Source organism: Sebastes umbrosus, chromosome 14 (genome assembly GCF_015220745.1).
Source record: "Sebastes umbrosus isolate fSebUmb1 chromosome 14, fSebUmb1.pri, whole genome shotgun sequence".
Classification (NCBI taxonomy): Eukaryota; Metazoa; Chordata; class Actinopteri; order Perciformes; family Sebastidae; genus Sebastes; species Sebastes umbrosus.
Genome location: NC_051282.1, coordinates 27,938,124 through 27,962,018, shown reverse-complemented (window position 1 = coordinate 27,962,018; position 23,895 = coordinate 27,938,124). Strand labels below are relative to the sequence as shown.

Sequence of the window (23,895 nt, the reverse complement as noted above, 5' to 3'; positions counted from 1 at the left end):
CAATGTGGCATTTTTACTGTAAGCAAATTCTCCTTTCTTTTTCCTTTTTCTAGCAGCCTTGGAGAAATGCAATATGCTGCTTAGGGACACTTCAGTAGGTAGGATGCTTGACAACAAGGTCTCTCAACATAATCATATCAAATCAAACAAGGATGAAGATCACAGGCTGAAAAATGCTTTTGCTTATGAAGCATCATAAATTACACTTTGTAGCCGTCAACCCAATTTGCATGAAGCGTAATGTGAATGCAGTTCTGAAGGATCGCCTGTTAACCAATTAACCCCAAACATGAGTCGTGCATCAGCCTCTTCACTTTTTATGCCGATAATGTCTAATTAGTAATTAGATATTGTTGCATCTGATAGTGACGCGCCTGTCAATGCCCGACTATAATTAGCAATACCCGCGTTTGACTCATTGTCAGTCTGCTCCCATCATCAACCTCTTCCTCTTCTTCTGCTTGATGTGGCCCTCTTTACGCTCCGAGAAATTCGGCAGCGGCATCATCTCGCCTCGCTGGAACCGACTTCCCCTCCCGGTTTCGCCTCAGCAGCTCTGTCTGTTAGTTTGTCCGCCAGCATCTTTCCCCAGCACAGCGTGATGTCCAGTATTTAAATGGCTGAGAGGATATTTGATAGATACAGGCTGAGGCGATGACTTAGCAAGTCAGTTTTTTAGATGCGCCACACTCCACTTTTAGATATTCAGTGTGTTTTGCCTCGGCTTCATGACTAACCTGTTTTGTATCTTACATGATTCAGTCTATTGATGATTTGTGAGTCATGTATTCATGCTTCTCGTAACAGGCGTAGTTTCAACAACGGTAAAGACTGCATAGGAGAAACGGACCTTGAGGAAAAGCTCGGTGGTGTTTTTGTGTGCATGTGCGTCTGAGTGAACTGGCAGAGATGAGTTTCCTCCCAGGCATTTCACCCATGGATGGGTTACTGAACGATGTTACCAACCCCAGGGGTCCAAAAAGCCCCTAAAGCCACAGCCTCAGTGTGAAGAAACTGTTATGAACATTTGTTCCGGTGTCAAAGGGCTACTGTACATATTGAAACCATGCAACATGATGTGCATGGTGTCAAATAAATCTTCACATTTCTTCTCTGCTGGAAGAAATCAAAAGCGTCTACAACTTGTGTATTCACTTGATTTGAATGTGGCATCGTGGGCCACGACGAGCGCTGCCAAGAGTGCTGCCTCTTCAAGTGTTTGCACATTTAAACATTATGCATATTCTTTTTCTGTTTGATACGAAATCAAAACAAAGAAAGGAATGGGCTCAAGTCGTGGACAAAAGTCCAATGAATTCACATAAAGCAGAAGTATAGGGGGGCGTTCATACATGTTTCTTTATCAACCCGCAGCCCTTTGCTGCATGTCATCCCCTCTCTCACCCCCTTTCACAACTATCATTATCTATCTTATTAATTTTTGCCGCGGTATTATTTCAGTATCAGTATCGAGATATTTAGGCAGGGTATCGTATCGAAGTCAGAATTTTGGTATTGCGACAACACTAGTAGCGAGACGCTATACTGATATATTATGGTTCATAACCTACACTGTGCCATGAGGTGTGCTTTGTGCCGTGTTATTAATGTGTTTAATACTGAGCTTGACTAGTAACAAATACAATTTCTTACAAACTATATATCTGCTTTATTATAACTTGAGCCTTGCGAACATAAACAGACATAAAGAGACTTTCTAATTGCAGATTAAGCTGCAGGAACTTGTTCAGAGAGAGATTTCAGTTCAACTGTATTGTTATTTTGGAGGTTATACTGTGTTGTCTCAGTATATCATAATTTCACTGTGCTTTTAAGAGCAAGTGAAGATTGTTTTGGGTCAGACGAGGTGAGGCGGAGAGACAAAGAAGAGTTTTTTGTGCGTGTCCGAGCAATTGTTCAGTTTTGGTTGTATCGTGCATATGCGCTTTACCGGGTTTTCGCACCAACACTCTGGAGGCTCTGAGACGGCCTACAGGGTGGAATAAATGCATGCATGCATGCAGACACACATGCAGAAGCTCAGGGCGCTGAACAGATTACGTCTTCACACCCGGCCTCTTCCTGCGATGGGCTGCACTGAGTCGAAGTCTCAGGATGACTATGAGTGGAAATCCTGCTATTCTAATTTCACCCATGGCTCCCAGGAGGGGGAGGAGGGGAGCACAGGCAGAGAGACAATGACACGAGGAAGAAAGCATATAAAGGGAGATGTGAGAGAGAGAGAGAGAGAGAGAGAGAGAGAGAGAGAGAGAAAGAGAGAGAGAGAGAGAGAGAAAGAAGGCTTGGCATGAAAGTGAGAAACATCCAGGGCTCGCTGTCCAGAGACGTGGAGGGGAAGGGAGTGGAGAAGAGGGCTGATAAAGGAAAAGAAATAAGAGATCAGGGAGATCCTCGGAGTCCCTGGTGTCTGTTGTTCACTCAGCAAGTCTCTTTCAAGATAAATCCAATGTTCCCACAATTGAAAAGTTGGAAAGAACGGAGGCGAAAATGGTTTGGGAGGGAGACCCAGGAGACTCAGGACACGACCACTTCTCCATCTGTTTTTTTTTTCTCAAGAAAAGCCTCCAAGAAAGGCTGGAAGAAAAGAGCGAAAATAGACGAGCTTACTAAAAGGAGAACCAGTTGGACTTTTCAGGGACGCCACTGACTCATTAACCCGGCCAATCACACCTTAACCACCCAACAACTCCCTCCTCTTCCATACACAGAGTTCCCCCCTCTACGTATTCCAGCCGTCACGTTCTTTGCTTGGAGAAAAAAAAGGGTTTTCAGCGTTTCCATGTGTGCCCACTTACTCAGTCAGTGGCCTGTATAATTACACATGCGGCTATTCTGACACATTTCAGCGTGATGGAGGCGACGCTGGTGGGGGTTTATCCATCCTCATTTGCAGGGCTTTAATTACGGCTATGTTTGTTTTGTGGTGATTGTAGCTGATTAGCTAACCTCCGTTACCACAATACTGACTGGAGGATGTATGAATCCGACAAATTAAGCTTGAATGACAAGGCATGAATACTGCATGTGTTGCAGAAAACATCATTTATTTTTTTCATAATCTTATCTCTGTTTCTTGGAAACCTATCAGAGCATCAATCCCCAATTGCTCATTAGCTGGATTTTTACTCAACCTCAGAGCCAGATGTTCAGGCCAAGATAAACAGTTGCTCCCGGCACCGTACGATGACTGTACGGTGTGTATTTTGTGCTGTGATAACACTTGAAGACTGAAACAGGGAGGATGCTGGGAAGGCTTCCAGGATGACAAGATGGAGAGAACTGACACCAAGCACGAAAACACTCGAACCTTACACATTCCCACGCACTGCTAACAGGCTGACATCTCCTTTCCATCTGGATATTTCTTTCTTTCTTTCTTTCTTTCTTTCTTTCTTTCCTCCCTTCTTTCTTTCTTTCTTTCTGTTTCTCTTTGCGTCAGTCTCGTCCACCGATGAGATCACATATACGATGCATCATACAGCTAAAACTCAACTACCGTTTAGAGAAATGAAAGCAAACGCTGTTTAATGAGGCAAAGAGAATCTGCTCTGTTTGGATGCTGTTTGCAGTAATGTATTCCATTCATTTCAGAGGGAGACATTAAGCAGTAGAGAGATGAACAGATGTTGTGAGAAAGGTCCATTTATAGTCCCTTAATCAGGAATGTTGCATTTTTCCCCTTTTTTATGTTACATGTAATGAAACATTATTTAAAAGTGTTCTGAATCATTTCAAGAAGAATTAAATGTTCAGACGAAGGCTGTGATACGTGTTTAAGTCAAAAACCTTCACATTTTCTTACCTAATATCTCCTTGTATCTTTTATTCACTGTAGAAATTCAGAATGTATTTATAATATGTTGAAGCATGTTTTAAAGGTCCCATATCGTGCTCATTTCCAGGTTCATACTTGTATTTTGTGTTTCTACCAAAACATGTTTACATACTTTAATGTTCAAAAAACAGTTTATTTTCCTCATACTGTCTGCTTGAATATACCTATATTTACCCTCTGTCTGAAACGCTCCGTTTTAGTACATTTCGACGGAGTTGCAACAGAACTGCGTTGCTAGGCAACAGCTTGGGTCCATGTTTACTTCCTGTCAGCTGATGTCATTCACGTACACTGCAACAGGAAATAAACTGGGAACCATCTAGAATATTTACGTTTAAAACTCTGAAATGGTCTAAATATTGTTGATTTGTGACATCACAAATGGACAGAAATCCTGACGGCTTGTTTATAAAAGCTCAGTTTTTGAATACGGGCTGTGTGTATTTCTCTGTGGATTAAGCGTTTCGATACTTTCACAGTATTTACATAGAACTTAAACCTCCTTCATAATATAAAAGCAATGAAAATGTCACTTTTTACAATATGGGACCTTTAAGAGCAGTGTCATGCACCGCTATAGGCTACAGATAACACAGGAAAGCACTTTAACTATTAACACTATGGGTAAATATACTAACACACCACCTTAACCCTTAATAATGTTCCTGTTGGAATATTATTGGAGGCCTACTACTATAGAGCATGCACAGCCCAAGTATAATAATATAGCAATAAAATCACAACTGATTTTGAACATAGTATAACAAGAGATTGCTGATACAGGCTGATATACACGCAAGTACTGGCACTTATTTACCACTACTACCACAAAAAAACATCATCATAACACATCCATGAAGCCTGTACACATCATTACAGCCAAGATATGATTAGACACACACTTCAGAACCATGGATAGTGAACAGAGATCTGGCATTTTAGAACGTTGATTTGAATTGATAAAATATAATTTAGATTTATAATATTTTCTGGTTCTCCCATGTCTCTGTCTTTGTTGCCCAGGACCCCAGAAGCAAGCACAAGTTCAAGATTCACACATATGGCAGTCCCACCTTCTGCGACCACTGTGGCTCCCTGCTGTACGGGCTCATCCACCAAGGGATGAAATGTGACAGTGAGTACACACCCCGATTACGTGCATGTGTGCATGTGTGTGAGCACCTGTGTCGAATAAGCAGGGCTGGTCGGTCCTAATGAGAACAGATGGGAATAGACTGGTACTGTACTACTCTCAGCCACATCTGCAGGCCAGGCAGAATTCACTGTCCCGCCCTGCTGAGTCCTCTCTTCGCTCTCATTCTTTCCACCCACACTCCTCTAGCAACTCTTCCCTTCTTTCTTTCCCATCCTGCATTCACTTTAACTCATCTTTTTCCTCTCACTTCTTTCTTTCCCTATACATCCCTTTTACATTTCATCCCTCGTCCTTTGGATCCCTCACTGTACCTCCTCTGTCCCCTCCTGTCTCCACGTCATCTCCATCCATCACCCTCCCTCCCCTACCCTCCCCTCTCTCCTCTTATTCCGTCCATCCATCTGTGGGTCTCTGGTGGCGGCCTCATCGCAGATGGTAATGGGAGCACACCATAGCAAATTGATGCGGGGAGGCCATTGCAATTACAAGCCTTTTCCCATATCTCATCTCTTGTCTCCTCCCAGCATGTCAGCCTGACAAGCGGTGAGGGAGAGAGCAGGAAGAGGACAGAAAGAGGGGAGGAAAGGTTGGAGAGAAAGAGAACAAAATGCTCACTCTCCCCACTAGTCCCTCACTTCAAAGTGTGTGTGTGTGTGTTTTTTCTTCCTACAATATCAACCCAGTTTGACACAGCACAGGCTGCTAGTCCACTGAATGGAGATGATCTCATCTGCTCACAGTGATTATATCATTTCTAAGTTAATGTGGGGTTTATTTATTGATGTTACCTTTATGGAAGAGCAGTGGCTCTTTTGATTGCTGCATTTAAAAATAGACATATGCACTGAATCATCTCCAAAACAAATGTGTTTACCACATTGGTCTGCAGCCTTTTGTGGTTCCAAAAGGAAAACAAAAATCAGTGAGTCCAGGGATTGCAGACTTATTTTAGAATTAAAACTTGATAGGTATGGACTTCGCTCGCATGGAGCGCTTCCAAAAGATTCAGAAAGGGCAGCTCTTTATCAAACTGCTAAATGTGAAATTTTGGACTTAACACCTACTCACGAACTTCAGATGTCTCAAGTTGGGGAGAGCAGGTCTTACATTGCCGCAGTACAGAACCAGAGGTGAGCACACACACACCTGAGGCGTGTTTTAAAATCACGACTCACCATGAATAATACGTTATCTCAAGCAATATGTGTAATTCTTTTTAAAGCTGCAACAAAACCCCACATTTTTTTGTTTTTGTATTCCTCAAGGTTGCAAACAAGAAAACTGAAATTGATTTTTTCACTTTCCACACAATGTCTTCACTTGTCTTTGTGGCAGTAAATCCCTCTTATTGTACGTGTCTCTCACGTCTCACCACCAGCAGCAGCACAACATCCTCCCTGCTCCAGTTTGTTTTGCTTTTTGTTTCTGTGACAAAGAGTGGTGGGGACAGTGAGTTGGAAGTAGACTAGCTGACAACGCCACCTGGGGACTTGCAGCCGAGGAAATACTAAACAAAACCTTGAATACTGTTCTAGTAAATGGATAAGACAGAGTCATTACTGATGAGGCAGAGACGTGTTTGCAAAAGAAGTCAAATATTTTATTAGAAATAATCAAAGAAAAAGCACTAAATAAGATGGGACTGGAGCTGAAGGGAAAGATGATTAAACAGATTCAAAATTACACAAACTAATGTGGTTAAAGGCCTGATACAAAATGTGGAGGTACCTCACCATGGGTGCCTAAAGCTTCCCAACAAAGTGACTCTCAGCTCCTGAAAGAAAAATACAAAAAGAATTAAACAACCAAACAGAATAAATACAACCCAGTTGGTTAAACAGCAAAATAACTTAAAGCCAAATAATAAACAAAATGGTCAAAGCTAATATTCAAATCAAAACGAAGCAGTATAAACAAACAGTTACTCAAACCAAACTAATAAACGAGAGCAAAAACAAAACAAAAGTATTTTAAAAAAGGGACAAAACTATGAGTATTAATGGGGCAAAAACAGCAGCAGTGTTACTTTAGGTCAGCCTAAAATGAGACATAAATATTAACAGGGCTAATAATGCTGCAACTTAACATTTATCAATACTGAGCCACCTTACTCACCAGCATGGGGCATCACAAACAACTGTTCAGCAGAAGCACTGGAACCATGAGCCAGGGTACGTGATATGTCATACAGTAAAAGCTTGAAAAAAAGATCTCACTAAACACATGAGTTAAAAGACAAACTACAATGTAAAACAACAGTTTCCCATACTGTACCTGCAGCAACAGCATGCCAGGCAGAAACAAGAGGACTTAACAGGCCCCAGGTGCCTTATATAGCCTGATGGGCCTGATTAGTGGGATGGTGGAGGAGGAGTCGAGTAAGGGGCTGCTTTCAAGAACTGCAGACACTATTAGGGGAACCAAAAACAAATGCACCTTAAAACATTTCCATATTAGCCAATTTTCTTCTATTTCATCCTTATTTATATATTGATGTTGATTTTTACATGTTTAGTGCTCGTGGAGATATTTAACATTTCAAAGAAAGAACTTTTTTTTGCAGAATAACATATCACTAACTAAATGGAAGAGGATATTTAGTTAGTGATCACTTAAGAGTTGCTCTTAAATGTTTCTTCTAAGTTATTTGCTTGATTTTATATATTTAACCTTTTATTTTACCCGGAATATTTCCCATTGAGTTTCAAATTCTTTTTTTTTTGATAACTGTGTCTTTAACCTTCATGTTTTTAAAACCTCTTTATTCCCAAGCTGACTCTTTGGAGCATTTTTTAAGTGAAAATATGAAGAAGTTTGATCAATTCAGGCCCAGATTTATACAGATGAAAGACAAATGAGTTCATTGAACATTAGGTTTAAGTTCAGGTACAAAACTACCAGTCCCCATCTTCTTTTTGTTTGGTGTCATAAAATATTCTAAGAATATCTTTCATTCATCTTTTATTCATTTTTTTTTTTTTTTGTAATTCAAGGCAGAGCTCCCTGCAAAACATTTTTCTGTGCTCACTCTTTGTCTGCCGTCATTGAGGTCTCTGTAGAATAATAAGGTTAATTCAAGTTCCCCACCACATCCCACCACACAAACTCTTTTTGTACAAGGCAGAGCCTTTTCCACGCAACAGTGCATCACAAACTGCATTAAACTTTTATCCAAACCTGTCCTCCCTTTAGACGCGTGATTCACCCTCAAATGCATATGCAATAATGGAAACTGTTATAAAGAGTTCTTATAAATGCCCCCTGCAGATAAACTCAAACACACCTTGTGATTCTGTCTGTTTCCAGCCTGCGACATGAACGTGCACAATCAGTGTGTGGTCAATGTGCCAAGCCTGTGCGGGACGGACCACACGGAGCGTCGGGGTCGCCTCTTCCTCAAGATCGAGGTCAGCTTGGACAGGCTACACGTCACAGGTTGGTCTTATTCTCTATCTGTGTGTAGTTCTGTGTTGTACTTCAGGCTGCTCAGTCTCAGAGTGACGGGAGCAAAAGGTCCCCTGATGTGACTGTGACTGTTGAAAGAAATCCCTCGTCATATTTATAACTTGAGACCACTATGAGTGGCTTAGACTCGTGTTAATGACCTACTCAGAATAATTGGTTTATTCAGCTTTAAGTGGTCACTCACAATCATTCACTCAGGGACACTGGAAGGATGCTGAGGGACTTTTCTTTATCGGTGCAGGCTGCTTCACTCTGTTGCCAATGTTTTTATTTGGGATGTTATTAACAACTGTGATTCGGACTCAACTGGGAGTCTTTCACTGCGCACAGATAACGGATGTCACTTTGTTGAGCTACTCCAGCTTTCATTTACTAGTCAAACACATCCCCGGGACCGGTGCTGGGCTGTGAGGCCAGTTTTGGTGCAGTGGCGGACGTTGAACCTGCAGGTCACGTGACCCCCAACTGACCCCAAAAGGACTTTATGCTCAATCAAAAATCCTCTTAAAACACTCTTTGCATTATCACTATCTGAGACAAAATGTCAAATAAACATCTGTGATGCATGTGTTCTGGGAGTCAGCAGGAAGCATAGACTGTATAAAAGAAGTGGACGTATAGTCACCGTGATGTCATCCATTGTGGACAACAGTTTTGAAGCCTCGGGTTTGGCGCCAACTTTATTTTTTTACAAGTGACACAAGCTGAATAAGACGTTTTCAGGTCACCAAAAAGTTTATAATCAACTGTGATGAAGTGAAAACACGCTGTGAAAGGGTTCAAGTTGTAAGACAAAAACATGAATAACTGGAAGCGACATGTCAATCACAAGGTATCCCCGCACTAAAGCATCCCCTGCTTTATGGTCTATTTGACTCTAAATGGGACCATAATTTACTAAATGAACATCATGCTGTATTGAAGAAGACTTGAAACTAGCAATTGAGACCATAAACTCATGTTTACAATGTTTACTGAGGTAATAAATCAAGTGAGAAGTAGGCTCATTTTCTCATAGACTTCTATACAATCAGACGTCTTTTAGCAACCAGAGGAGTCGCCCCCTGCTGGCTGTTAGAAAGAATGACAGTTTAAGACACTTTAGCATTGGCTTCACTTTCCAGACCCCAGTGGTTGCCCTCTGGTTGGAAGTCAGCCAGCTCAGCCAGAAAAGGACTGTAATGTGCATGATCTATGGGCCCCAATCTGTTTCAGCAAGAAGCAGCAAGCACACAGGGAATTAGAGGCATTATTTGATTCCAGAAGATTTTATCTGAAGCAAAAGGAAACTTCACAAGAAAAAATACACTTGCACTTACACTTACAGAGAATTCTAAAAACAATGTAGTTAGCATCTGTGTCAGCATAATAAAAATGAAGTCATGACCTTTGTGTCCCATGCGTCTATGTTTTCAACACCCCCAAATGATCCTGTCAGTCAACAGCAGCTCCTGCAGAGGACAACTCTCCGGTGTTAAAACCCCTTTGGCAGGGAGAGAAATGACACACACACACACACACACACACACACACACACACACAGGGCTGGTCAGGGAATAGGAGCGCCGACTGGCCAATAAAGTGTTTTTAACTCAGTGGGGATCAAACAGGAATAACCTCCAGCTACATCACGGACAGAGTGGCAGGTGTGATTGACTCGGAAATATATTGCTTTCATAAAAATATGTTTGTTTGTTTGTTTATAGTCACCCAGATGGAAAGAAACAGAGAAGGAGAGGAAGCTGTCAGCTTACAGCATCTGTTTTCTCTGCTTTTCAGTTTTATTATGTCGCAGCCTTTTTATTTTGCTGTAAACGGCATCCATCTCCTTTTTACTGCTGAGCTACGTCTGATCTACTGTCAGTTACTTGTTCTGTTTCATGTCCTTGTTATGATGCGACAACCACCGTCGGCGAGAACGAGGAAACGAGGCGGAATATGACAGCGTGGTCTCGTTGACATGGTTACCTCAGTCTTTTCAGATTAGGCTAAATGGACACAGCTGAAACCGAACTGGCTCACATAGACGATTTATCCCACGTTGGATTGATGTGCGATCTCATGTTGTCCTTGATTTCCATGTGTGTGTACCCACACCGAATCACCTAGCAGTGTTTATGGAAGTGTTGCTTCACACTGTGTCGACTTCAAGGAACCTACGACAGCGCGCTCTGCAGCTCCTGCTCCTCTCATGTGGTGTCTGATATTTAAATAAACTCTGTGACCTCTGTGTCTGTTTTCCCGTCTTCATACAGCTTCAATAACAATTCAGCTGTTGATTATTTTTAAGCCAACAAATGTCAAAATTGTGAAAAAATACCCATCACAATTATCCAGAGCCCAAGCTGACATCTTCAAATTGCTTATTCTATGTGACAAATAGTCTAAAACTCACAGAATTTACAAAAAAACAACAGAAAAGCATTTTTATTGATAAACAACTTGTAAGGTGAATAGATTTTCAAAATTGCTGTAAATCATTACGTGTTGGCCAACTAATTGATTATCATTGATATGAAGCTCACTTGCTCATTGTGTACTGTTAAAGCTGCGTTCATTGATTTATTGGCCTCTTCATTGGTGACATCTAGTGGTGTGGTTGCAGATTGCAACCAACTGAGTACCCCTCCGCTCACTCCTCCCTTTCCAAGACAGCGGTAATGTGAGGCGAGGAGTGTAAAACCGTGGTAACGCCGTTCGCCTTGCTCTGAGGCCATCCTTATCATAATAACACTACTTTAGGAGCAACGGATGGCGGCTGGCGGTACGGCGGTTTTGCACTGTGAGGCTCACGTTACCTCAGTTTAACAAGCATGTCGGAGAACTACGGTGGCCTTCAGGTATTATTTAAACCTGTAAGACTCTCTCTAGAGTCAGTGTTTGGTTTGTCCGCTCTGGGCTACTGTAGAAACATGGCATACTCGTTGAAGAGGACCCGCTCCCTATGTAGATACGAAGGACTCATTCTAAGCTAACAAAAACACAATAATTCAGTTTCAAATGTTACACACTGTTCCTTTAAAGACAAACTTGTTATCTAACAAGTTACTTTTCTTACAGATCCAGCAGACACTTAGCAACATTCAGTAACAGAATATTGATTCATATTTGATCATCGCTGTCTAGTTTGACCGTTTGGTCGGAGTTCACGAGTGATTGACAGCCGGCTCTGATAGACGGAAGCTGGACGGCAGATTCCAGATCAGCTCTGATTGGTTGTTTTCTTCCGGTCTGTGAAATCTTGCAGATGCCATTAGGAGAACTGTAGGACACAGAGGCACATGATTTCTTTTTCAGATTACCTGTCTCATGAACTACTGTCAGGATATAGTGAAAACATTTTCTACCCACTGCAGCTTTAAGTACAAGGTTTTTATCATCAGTAGAGACAGAAGGCTGAGGTGTAGCATCCTTTCTTGCCTATTAGAAGAAAATATGTGGTATAAATTCAGAGGATACAGATTAAATGAAAAGGATGGAAAGGAAGTAAACTGCTGTAATAATGATGATGGACCAGGTGAGACAAACTGTGATTGACAGAGAAAAGAAGATGAAGATCAATAGTGAGAACAATCCAGGAGGGAGAGACGGCAGAGGAAGTGTATGTTCTGTTTGTTTTTGTTCCTCCTCTCTAATGGCAGCGGTCTGAACAGTGAAGCCTCAGCTTGTTCTCCGGCTCCCCTCCGGCTCCCACAGACAAGTGGCGGGCCTTTGTGGTTCACCGTACCGATGTGGACTTGATTAAATCTTTCCAGCCAAGAAAACAGACACATCTCCCGGGCTCTCTCTCTCTCTCTCTCTGTTACCCCTCTTCCTCTTCTCCTTCTATCTCTCCTCTGCATCCCTTCTTCCAATATTGACATTTCTTGTTATCTTCTTCTACCTCTTCCTTCAAGACCTCAGCGTGTCCCCCCCCGCTGTCCATTCACTCATCTTCCTTCCTTTTTCTTCCTCAATAAGACATCAACATCTGTCCTTTTTTTCTTCTCTTCTTCTACCAGCTGAAACCGTTGCTCAGTTGAGTGACTTGTCCTTTCCCTTCTGGCTCTACTGTTCTTCTTCTTCTTCTTCTTCTTCTTCTTCTTCTTCTTCTTCTTCTTCTTCTTCTGTCTCTTATGCTCTTTCCTTTCTTTTTTCCCTCTAATTACCTCCTTCATCCTTCTCTTACTCCTCTTCCTGATCAACGTCTCTTCGAGCAAAAGTGACATAAACAACCTGTGGGCATGAGCAGAGGTTTATTCTAGAAAAGGCAAACATGCAAACGTCCCTCCGTGACCTGCCTACACACACTCACACTCACATACACACTCATAGGGCATCTGAGGATCGGGACAAAGTGAGCACACAGCGGTTTACTCAGGGTGAGATATCCTACTGTTGACATGTTCGCCTCAGGTTTAGAGCACAGTTGAACAAGAATAGTTTTTTTTTTTTCCCTCAACTGACAACAACTGATAGCGCCATCAGGCCTGTAGTACAGATACAGGCTTCATATCTGATATTAGGCTTTTTATTCTAACAGGCTTTTCACAAATATGAGCATCACACCCGATCTCATGGGAAGGCGTATAAATAGTATGACATTATGCATGTCGCAAGAAGGCATTTTAGCCTTTTACGTGTCATTTGTACGCCGTGCAACAAAACAACGGTAACGGACGGCAACAAAACCAGTATACCAAAAATACCAGGATGTCCAACTACATCCAGTCGCATTTTGCAGTATGCAAGCCAGCATGCTTTTCTGGCTATTCTGACCAAGCCCACAGGAAGAGTGCTGCCAATTTTCGTTGATGCCAATTTTCGTAGTATCCAAATGGCGTTACTACAACTTCCGTGTCCGTCATGTGATGCCATTGGGCTCCAAAAAGAGGATTGTTTGACCACTCAGAGCCACTGTCCGTGCAAACGTCATCATCCAAAATGGCATCTGATAAACATTCAGTTCATCACCTTCGCATAAAGCACTTAACAATAAAGAAACTAAAATGGCACTCGGCGAGCGCAGACCTCCGCCAAGGTGCCTGACTTTAAAAACAGATCACAGCTCACAGCTGGCGGTACCGTGAGGTGGTTGGCTTATTATTAACACGGTGTGTTTCCGTGTAACGTATCGGCGGATGCCTCTCTCATTCAGCAGCCTTGTTATGTCTGTATAACGTTACACTACGTTGTCTCTCATCCCATCATCTACCGCTTTTGTCTTTCTCACCGCGGACGGCCAGCAGCTCCCGCACACACATCCACACACGTATCTCTCTGCTCTCAGAAAGAAGAAGGCGTGGTCATGCGTCATCAACGCGTCATCAGTCACACTGCGCATCTGTTATAACCTGTGGTCTTAAGGCTAGGGCTGATCATGATCCGGATCGCCACCAATATCCAATGGATTGTGCATTGTGCTACATCCCACCCGTCCAAAAAATTTCATTCAAATCCATCGCAAACTTTTGGAGTAAACCTGCTAACAAACAGACAAACAAACCAACAAACAAACCAATGCCGGTGAAAACATAGCGTCCTTGGCCCAAGGCCTTTGGCCTTGGCGGAGGTAATAAAAGAATAGATGTGGAATATAAAGATAGATTGTGGCAGGTGATTGCAGAAGAGCTTGGAATCGGGGATGGTCGCAAAACAAAAGATGTGGGAAGATCAGACAGTAGGGATTAAGCTCTCAGCAGCTAAACGTTAGCTTCTTGCTAATGTCATTCATTAGCCCGGTTTGGGAGTAGCGCTATCCATTCACACCCACGTAATTAATTCAGTTTTGTCTTGTATTGCGAATTTTCGCAACGAATAGAATAACAAAACACATCGGACTCAGTGTGCAAGGTCTCGTATCGTATCGTTGACGGTTTTAAAAAAATGCATACGAATGAAAAACCGACTTGATGTGCAAAGATCTTCAGGGAACCGTCAATTGTTGACATTAACACTTAAAAAAGTCATAATTTCTGCTTCATTTATCCTTCAATTATCCCTCATTATCCTTATAACTGTCCTTCAGGCCTTTCAATAATTCACTTAAACCTTTTCTCACTAAAAGAAACAGCACTCAGTGAATTTTGTTTTAAGTGAGTGTAGGTGGAAATGTATAAAGATCTAACGCACCACTCATGTCTCACTTAGTATCAGTGAGCATCATTTCCTTCTAAAGCCCGGCCTTTGTGGAATTTCCTAATTGCACTTCCTTAAAACATCCACGACCACAAGTAGAAACCTTAAGTTCATGTGTGTGTGTGTGTGTGACGTCTGCATTCAGATCCCTGACGGTGCACTGCCGGGATCCATCAAGCTCCTGTTTGGCCGTGCAGCTTTCCCCTCCAGATTATCAGGCACTCATTGGCTGCACATGGCATTGTTATGCAACAACACATTTGAATTTCAAAGCCTTTTTTTGGGGAGATTACTCTGTCTGTCGGCCCACTGCAGCCCCCTGCACGCACCCGCCCTGGGATCCAACTGATATGTCATTTTTTAGCTGTGGCATATTTTTTTTATCAAGCATAGACATTCGGTTCAGGAGATAGCGTTCGCATGGATGTGTGTGTGTGTTCATCTGCTAATGGTTAAGTGTCTTTGTGCAGACTTTTAGCTCGGACTTATTGTCTTCATTTTGAGCATTAAGTGCTGAGAAATAACACGCAGCACTTTGGAGAAATTATCTGAGCTATATAAGACAATAAATAAGCATTGTGGAGAAGAAAGAACATGAACTTTGTCATTCATTATCTCTAAATAACAAAGGATGCACGCTCGTAAAGTCTCATCTAAGTGCCAGTGCACTTTCTTCCTTTGTTTTTTCTTTGTTTTTTAAAAAAAGGCAGAACATTTCCCTCCTGTGTGCCAGTGAACGACGGCTGCTCGACAGCGATGCACGCTGGTAGTTCTGCTTCTCCTGTGACACATGTTTGGGTGATGTAAACAGCAGCAGCTTGTTTCAGTTTGAGTTAACAGACACATACATCTGCTTTTTTTGTCTATATCATGTGTGTTTTGCAAAATGATGGAGACAAAACACTCTAATTTTATTAGTAGCTACCTCATAAGGAGCAAAGGGAAGATACAGAAGGAAAGCAGCTCTTTTTGTATCTAAGCAACAACAGACAGCAGAGATGGTCCTTGATCACTGCTGCTGATGATGTTTCTGTTTGTGTGTGTGTGTGTGAGAGAGAGAGTGAGAGACAGAAAGAGAAAGAGAGAGACTGCACATGTGCACACATGCATTTACTACATGTATATAACTTGCACAAAGCACCTATCCATCGTCGTCCGTCTGTTTGTTTATCTGCTCGTGTGTGTGTGTGTGTGTGTGTGTGTGTGCCTCATTACTGTGTTTACAGGCGTGTTGAAGTTGCATTGGCATTGTTTGGTGCCAGCGTTGCCATGGAAGTGACTGATGCCTTTAACGCTGCCACAGCCAGCGGAGGGGAGGATTTAGATGAGAACGTGGGATGCTGAGATTTTCCTTCTGCTCCTCGTACTTCATTGTATATGTGCGTGTGTGAGTGTGTGTGACTTTGTGTAACAGTATCATTGTGTTTGTGGGCTTGTGGGCGAGCGAGAGACAGAGAGAGAGAGAGAGAGAGACAAAAAGGCAGGGCGGGGGATTACTGTAGAGATATTGTATTGGATAAGGAGTGAACTATGAGGTGGAAGCAGCACATTCATGAACAAGGTAGAAGCTTCTGGCTTCTTCTGTCAGATACAAGACTCAGAGTGAGAGACCTGCACTGCCCTCTACTGCGTCAAACTGGAAGAACATGAAAAAATGGGAAGAAATATTACAATATCACCACCTTATTGTCCTCCAAGCAATTGAAATATTTAATCACGATTAATCGCACAATTTTAATCTGTTCAAAATGTTCCTTAAAGGGAGATTTGACAAGTATCTAATACCCTTATCAACATGGGAGTGGACAAATATGCTCGCTTTATGCAAATGTATGTGTATATTTATTATTGGAAATCAATTAACAACACAAAATAATGACATATTGTCCAGAAACCCTCACAGGTACTGCATTTAGCATAAAAAATATGCTCAAATCATAACATGGCAAACTGCAGCCCAACAGGCAACAACAGCTGTCAGTGTGTCAGTGTGCTGACTTGACTACGACTTGCCCCAAACTGCATGTGATTATCATAAAGTGGGCATGTCTGTAAAGGGGAGACTCGTGGGTACCCATAGAACACATTTTCATTCACATATCTTGAGGTCAGAGGTCAAGGGACCTCTTTGAAAATGGCCATGACAGTTTTTCCTCGCCAAAATTTAGCGCAAGTTCATAGCGTTATTTAGGCTCGTTCTCGACAAGCTAGTTTGATATTGTTGGTACCAATGTATTCCTCAGGTTTTTTTTTAGTTTCATATGATACCAGTAGCTTTAAAATTGAATTTAATGCGTTAAAGAAATTAGTGGCTTTAAAACGAATTTGCGTTAATGCGTTATCGCGTTAACTTTGACAGCCCTAAGTTTAACTTCATCATATAAATGTTGTGATATTATTTTCATTCAATGATTGATTTGTTTGTTTTTTTTGTTTCATATCATTTTCCCACATTTTTTTTAAAATCTAATTTTAGTTCAATTTAAACCATAATACTTATATTTTCATTCAGCCATAAATCTCCAAGGTTTTGTCTCTTTTCTTGCTCCTCTCTTCACTCAGTGATGAAGATGAAGATTTAAAGCTTATTTGTCTCCTTCAGAAGAAGCCATTTATTCATTATTTTTGGACAATGTTTGCTAAAGTAACTCCCACAAACCTAAAAACAAAAAAGAAAATCCATTATAGGACAGAAATTATTTTTTATTTACATTATTGATTAATCGATTTGATGAATCATTTGGTCCATAAAATGTCAGAAAATTGTGATAAAAAAGTCAAAAACCTAAAGATAATCAATTTAATGTCATAGAAACTGAGAAAACCAGCAAATATTCACATTTGAAAAAACTGAAAAAAAGTAGATTTGGGACACTTTTGCCTTAAAATTGACTTAATTGATTGATTGATTAATTGATAATAGTTGCTGTTTCTGTTGATTGATGAATCAACTAGTCGTTTTAGCGCTAACCCAAAAAACACAAAGCCTGAATTTGTCTTTGTTTGAATTTCATCATGATTATTCTGAGATTTTTTCATAATTCATAACTCTTAATCCCTTACTGTCACACACGAACAACAGCTGAATATCAAAATTAATCAGATTAAATCTCACAAACACACACAGTAAATGAGCTGCATTTCCTGGACTATTTATGCTTTGGAGTGAAAACACATTGCCGCTGTTTTAACGTAGACTCTCTCAGCGAACGTGTCCTTGTACGAAAGTTCACTCTGACTCCCTCAAACATTCAGTTACTGCCTCCCTTTCTTTCTCCTCCTTGTTCACTCACTGTGTCTGATTACATTTAAATATGCAGAGAGGGGAGGCTGGAGCTGATAAACACGCTTTTAGAGGATTTAGTGTGATCCTGTTTCTGCTCTCCGTCTGTTGTAGTTTAGTCTTGTGTTCACTGTCAGAAACTTCAGATTGATTTCCTGCAGCCTTTTGTTCTCTTTCTTACTCTCTTTCTTATCGCTTTGTATGACTCTCCTACAGATGACATTTATTTGTGTGTTCACATGATGCTGCTAAGTGGGGCAGTGGTGGAGTCGGCCCATTGGCCACTTACAGTAGATGTTGTCGCCATGGTGAAAGTGGCATGCTCACGCCACCCCTACTCCTGTTGCTATGTAACAGCACTCCTTTTTTTTTTATCTCCATTTGTCTTTTACGTCACGCCTCCCTCACATTATCTGCTCACCTACTGCCTGGCCATGTGTCAGACAGAGTAATTATCACCTGTCTTATTTACTTGTTTTACAACAGCATGTGTGAGACAGCCTTTTAGTGCCGGTAGTGTTTGGCTTTTTGTTTTTGTTGATTTTACATTTGCGTGCACCCTAACACCCACCAGTGTTATAAATCCAGTTGGTGCAGTTTCACAAGTGAATTTTGACAGTATGTTTTGCTTCGCAGCTCCTGCTGTCAGCGTATGTGGTGTCTGATTTGATGAGCCATTAGCTGAGGAGCTGAGGACAGAAACACTGACATCTATCTATCTATCTGTGTCAGGAGGACTTTGTGGTTGTTCTGGCTCGCCTCCTCTCGCTCCTCACACCTGCCGTTCTCCAACCGTCCACTAGATGCCCCCAAACTCTCCTGATCTCCCCTCACACCTACACACCTGTCCCCACCTCCCTAATCCGCTCTGCCCGCCCACATCCTCACCTCCATCTCATTCCCTCGTCAGCCGCTCTCCACATATTGACCTTTACAAACATGACAACACAAACACTCTAAGTGGTCCCCTTTGTATTTCCTGTTGCCATGGTTTTTACTGCAGTATGCTGACAGGAAGTAAACTGGTGGTGCCTTCAAATGAAACCTGTGAGCTCATGTTTACGACGTTGGAAGTCGGGTACACGATATGCTTGGCGTTCAAGTGGTTAAGTCGTGAAGAACACCGCTGCTAAGCAACGGCAATATTATTAACGTTACGTCTAGACGCCAAAGAGGCTAACAGTTTAGCAAGCTAGCAAGCGGGTAACATAATGCAGGAAATGCAAAGGCATAATGACAGAGGAAAAAAGATGAGGTCGTTGGGAATATCAACATTTTCCTCAGACCTATTGTAAAATTATGAAGAAAAACAATGAACGACAAATATTACAATATATTAACTTATTATGCACCGAAAAATTAACTTCGATGGGTGCCGCAATTTCTCACAACGTCAACAAACACGGTACAACTCGTGAACTCGGAGCTTTCAGAAACTTTCCACTTACGACGTTGTGAATACGACATGAGGGGGCGTTCATATGGACTCTTCTCATGAACACGGTAAACAGGCACCGTAACTGTCAACCTGTCTATGCCTGTAGGTCTGTGATACCAAAACTATAGTTTTTTCAATACCTTACTTAGAAACATAAGAAAACAAAACCTTATTTTTATTTTTGTTTTTTGTTTTTTAAAATAAACCAAACTTTTCAAATGTTGCCACACATAAGGTTGTAACGGTATGAGTTTTTCATGGTACGATAAACATCTCACGGTATCACAGTATTACATTATTATTATTATTATTAGTAGTAGTAGTAGTATCAGTTAACAACAGACTTATAATAATAAACAGAATTATAAACCTATTATATAACTAAAGCATGTTAGCAACACTGCATGTAAAAGTAACTCCTAAATACATTTTTCAAATAATGTCCTATGATTATTAACAATGAACATATACTGTAGATGCAGCGTAGCCAGACTGCTCCTTTAACTCACTCACTCACTTATGTCAGTTTTTTAACCATCAATTATAATACTGTGATACTGCCGGTATACCGTTACAACCCTAGCTACACAACACAAGCAGTTTAACTCAGACCTTTACCTAAATAAAATTAAGTTAAATTATGATTTGAATAAATAAATAAATATCGGTTTGAAGAATAAGTAAATAAGACTACAAATTTTACCTGCCAAATCCTCCATGCAGCATTTTGATCTGTAACTTACATTATATTTCTCAGACAGTACGGTTAAGAGATCAACTTGCAAAGACTCAGAATGTGAGTGAGATTATTAATCCACACATATTTAGACTTCCGTAGCACACGGAGGGGATTTAGCTCGCACTGAAGCTCATATCTTCTCTGTTTGCTATCCGGCCTCGGAGTGACTTGCAGTGACTCACCGCTCCATCTCTGTACATTTTAACCCCTGAGTCAGTGTGGAGTCTCCAGATCTGGCTCAGGGCTCAAACACACACACACGCACACGCACACGCACACGCACACGCACACACATGGTTACATCTCACTGTTTACTATCTTACATTACTGTCTCCCTTCCTTCTCCTAGTGGGTGAAGCCAGGAACCTGATTCCTATGGATCCAAATGGTTTATCGGACCCTTATGTTAAACTCAAGCTCATCCCCGACCCAAAGAACGAGACCAAACAGAAGACCAGGACCATCCGCTCCTCTCTCAACCCCTGCTGGAACGAGTCCTTCACCTTGTGAGTCTAACAAGTCTGTGTGTGTCTACTGTTGTATCAAAGAAAAGAAAATAGAATAAAAGGTCACAAAATGAAAGTTGATCTTAAGGAGACGTTCATTTTATTCTTGCCCTTTCTGTCGTCACATGTACTTTTTCCCCTGTGTGTGTGTGTGTGTGTATTCAGTAAACTGAAAGCATCAGATAAGGACCGCCGTCTGTCCATTGAGGTGTGGGATTGGGACCGAACCACCCGGAACGACTTCATGGGCTCCATGTCGTTTGGGGTGTCCGAGCTCATCAAAGCTCCCAACTGTTGCTGGTCAGTCGGCCTTTCTTTTAGTCGCTTTAACGTTTAAAGTTTAAAACATCAGCTGGTGTGTGAGGAAGTTGTTGAGAAGTGGACGTAGTCACCGTGACGTCACCCGTTGGTTTGTAGACTGCGTTTTGAAGCCTCGAGTTCGGCATTTTGGCCGTCGCCATCTTGGTTATTTGCAACCAGAAGTGACACGAAAGGGTGGAGCTAAGTGCAACCGAACGCTGAATAAGACATTTTTAGGCGACCAAAAATGTTATAATTAACTTTCATGAACTGAAAACACACTGTGAAAGTTGTAAGACGGAAACACAGACAACTTCCAGACCGGACAACGCCGCCGTAGCGACCTGTCAATCACGAGGTAGCCCTGCCCTAAAGAGTCCCCTGCTTTATGGTCTATTTGACTCTAAATGGGACCATAATTTACTAAATGAACATCATGCTGTAATGAAGAAGACTTGAAACTAGTGATTGAGACCATAAACTCATGTTTACAATGTTTACTGAGGTAATAAATCAAGTGAGAAGTAGGCTCATTTTCTCATAGACTTCTATACAATCAGACTTCTTTTTGCAACCAGAGGAGTCGCCCCCTGCTGGCTATTAGAGAGAATGCAAGTTTAAGGCACTTTCTTATAATAAAGACATCTCTCAAGGGCTTGTACCAAAAAATCCACTTCAAGAGACGGGACCTTGATTTTCTCTGTCCAAAGACAACTTACAAGTACATAACATGTACAAAAGGGAACACATATCAAAGAAAGTATTTAACGCTGGGGGGGATGTTAATGTGATACCGGCCACCACCAACCAACCGACGTCACCGTGAAACAGCAGCACATTGTGTGTAAAACAGATGTAAACGCTGCCAACTCCATTCACTCTGACAAACAGCACCTGCCAGCGTCATTTCCTCGCCTCTCTGTCTTTGTCCGCCTGCTTTGTCTCCTCCTGATAAACACACACTCACACTCGTGGCTATGTTAGCATACCTGCCGCCACCTAGCCTAAACCCAGCCTGAGTGACTGCTGCTTCGTGCACACTTACAGTAAAAAGCTCCAGGAAATGCCTGTGCGTAAAACTCGGAAATTACTACTGTGTGTGTTTGTGTGCTGTATGTTCCAGGTCATTAGACAGAGGATGTGTACATTAGAGGTGAAGTCTAGTTGGTACTGCTGACGGAGATCAGACCTGCAAACACTCACAGGAGGGGAATCAGCTACTCATGATTACAGTGGTGTAGAGATGTAAAGGTTTTTTTCCCTTTTCTTTTCTTTTTTTTCTCTTTTCTTTTTCAAAATAATGACTTAGTATCTCAAAATAATGAGAAACTTTGTCAAAATAATGACTTAATATCTCAAAATAATGAGAAACTTTGTCAAAATAATGACTTAATATCTCAAAATAATGACTTAGTATCTTAAAATAATGACTTAATATCTCAAAATAATGAGAAGTTTTCTCGAAATAATGATTTGGTATCTCAAAATAATGATTTAGTATCTCAAAATAATGACTTAATATCTCAAAATAATGACTTAATATCTCAAAATAATGATTTAGTATCTCAAAATAATGACTTAATATCTCAAAATAGTGACTTAGTATCTCAAAATAATGATTTAGTATCTCAAAATAATGACTTAATATCTCAAAATAATGACTTAGTATCTTAAAATAATTACTTAATATCTCAAAATAATGACTTAATATCTCAAAATAATGACTTAATATCTCTAAATAATGACTTAGTATCTTAAAATAATGACTTAGTATCTCAAAATAATGAGAAACTTTGTCAAAATAATGACTTAGTATTTTTTTTTTTTTTTTTCTGTGTGTGGGTGGACAGAGGAATAGATGCATGGATGATGGATTCAAATGAAGATAAAATATAGATTCACTTGTGTTTTTGTGTCTCTCTCTCTCAGGTACAAGCTGCTGAACCAGGAGGAGGGAGAGTATTACAACGTTCCCATCCCCGAGATGGACGACGTCAACCTGGAGCTCCGACAGAAGTTTGAGGTGAGGGTCGACTGAATTCAGTAACACCATAAGAAGGTTTTCTTTGTCACACATGCACGTATATGTATATCGCACACACTCACTTCCTCTCTCTTGTCACCATGGTAACCTCGTCCTGTTCCCTTGTGCTTTCCACCCTGTGTGTCAGAGAAGGAGATCACCTCCTCCTTGCATTAATAAAGTGAATTATCTTGATTTGAAATGAAAATCCCCTATATGCACATACGGTACAAGATTACAGTCGACACAGGAAGTTCCTGAGAGCCTTATGTAAAAAATGTGCAGGTGCAGATAATAATTCATAATATTTGGCCCTGAGAGTGGAAACAGTAACTACTTTGTTTACATTGATTTAGTTTGAGAAGTAATACAGAAGGAGATATCATGTGGGTTTATGTTGTTGTTGAAATAACAGCTGATGTAAAGCTGTTTCCAGCAGAGTGCTTGTTTCTACAGCAGCCAAGACTAAAACAACACAACAAAAGATGTAAAAAAAACAATTTTTTTATTGTCTAATTCAGCCCATTAAACTAGACAAACACCAGGAAACATAAAGTGCTGTTTTATTTAAAGAGGACCGTTTATGTTATTGTGCTTTCTCCCTTTCCTTTAGTATGTTACATCGGGGTTTTTTTGTGCATGTACAGTAAAAGGTCTGCAAAGTTACAAAGTCCACACCAAAGGGAGTTACTCTCCCCCACAGAAACAGTGCTCCTGAAACGCCTTGATTGAAGTCCCGCCTTTTCTTCCGTAACGTGGTGATGTCACCAAGTAACACATTTGCATGATACCTGCCTAGCGGCTAGTTTAGCACGCCCTCAAACAAAGCTAGTTAGAGCGGAGATGGAGCGGAGTCCGAAGAGTTTGGTTCAGTTGACCAATCACAACAGAGTGGGTCAGCTGACCAATCAGAGCAGACTTTTTCAGGAGGCAGGGCCAGCAGCTCAAACAGAGCGTTTCAGACAGAGGGTGCTGCAGCAAAGCCAGTATGAGAAAAATAAAGTGTTCTTTG

At 41.2% G+C, this 23,895-nt stretch overlaps 1 protein-coding gene across 2 annotated transcripts in view; it reads left to right on the top strand.

The window, feature by feature from the left end:
- si:ch73-374l24.1 (protein kinase C alpha type) overlaps window positions 1–23,895 on the top strand; it is a 119,233-nt gene that overhangs the window by 75,931 nt on the left and 19,407 nt on the right. For both annotated transcript variants that reach the window (XM_037791419.1, XM_037791420.1), the window contains exons 4-8: window positions 4,880–4,991; window positions 8,319–8,447; window positions 20,404–20,560; window positions 20,726–20,860; window positions 22,790–22,883. In XM_037791419.1, the coding sequence (XP_037647347.1) occupies window positions 4,880–4,991; window positions 8,319–8,447; window positions 20,404–20,560; window positions 20,726–20,860; window positions 22,790–22,883 (627 nt within the window). The remainder of the gene's footprint in view (window positions 1–4,879; window positions 4,992–8,318; window positions 8,448–20,403; window positions 20,561–20,725; window positions 20,861–22,789; window positions 22,884–23,895) is intronic.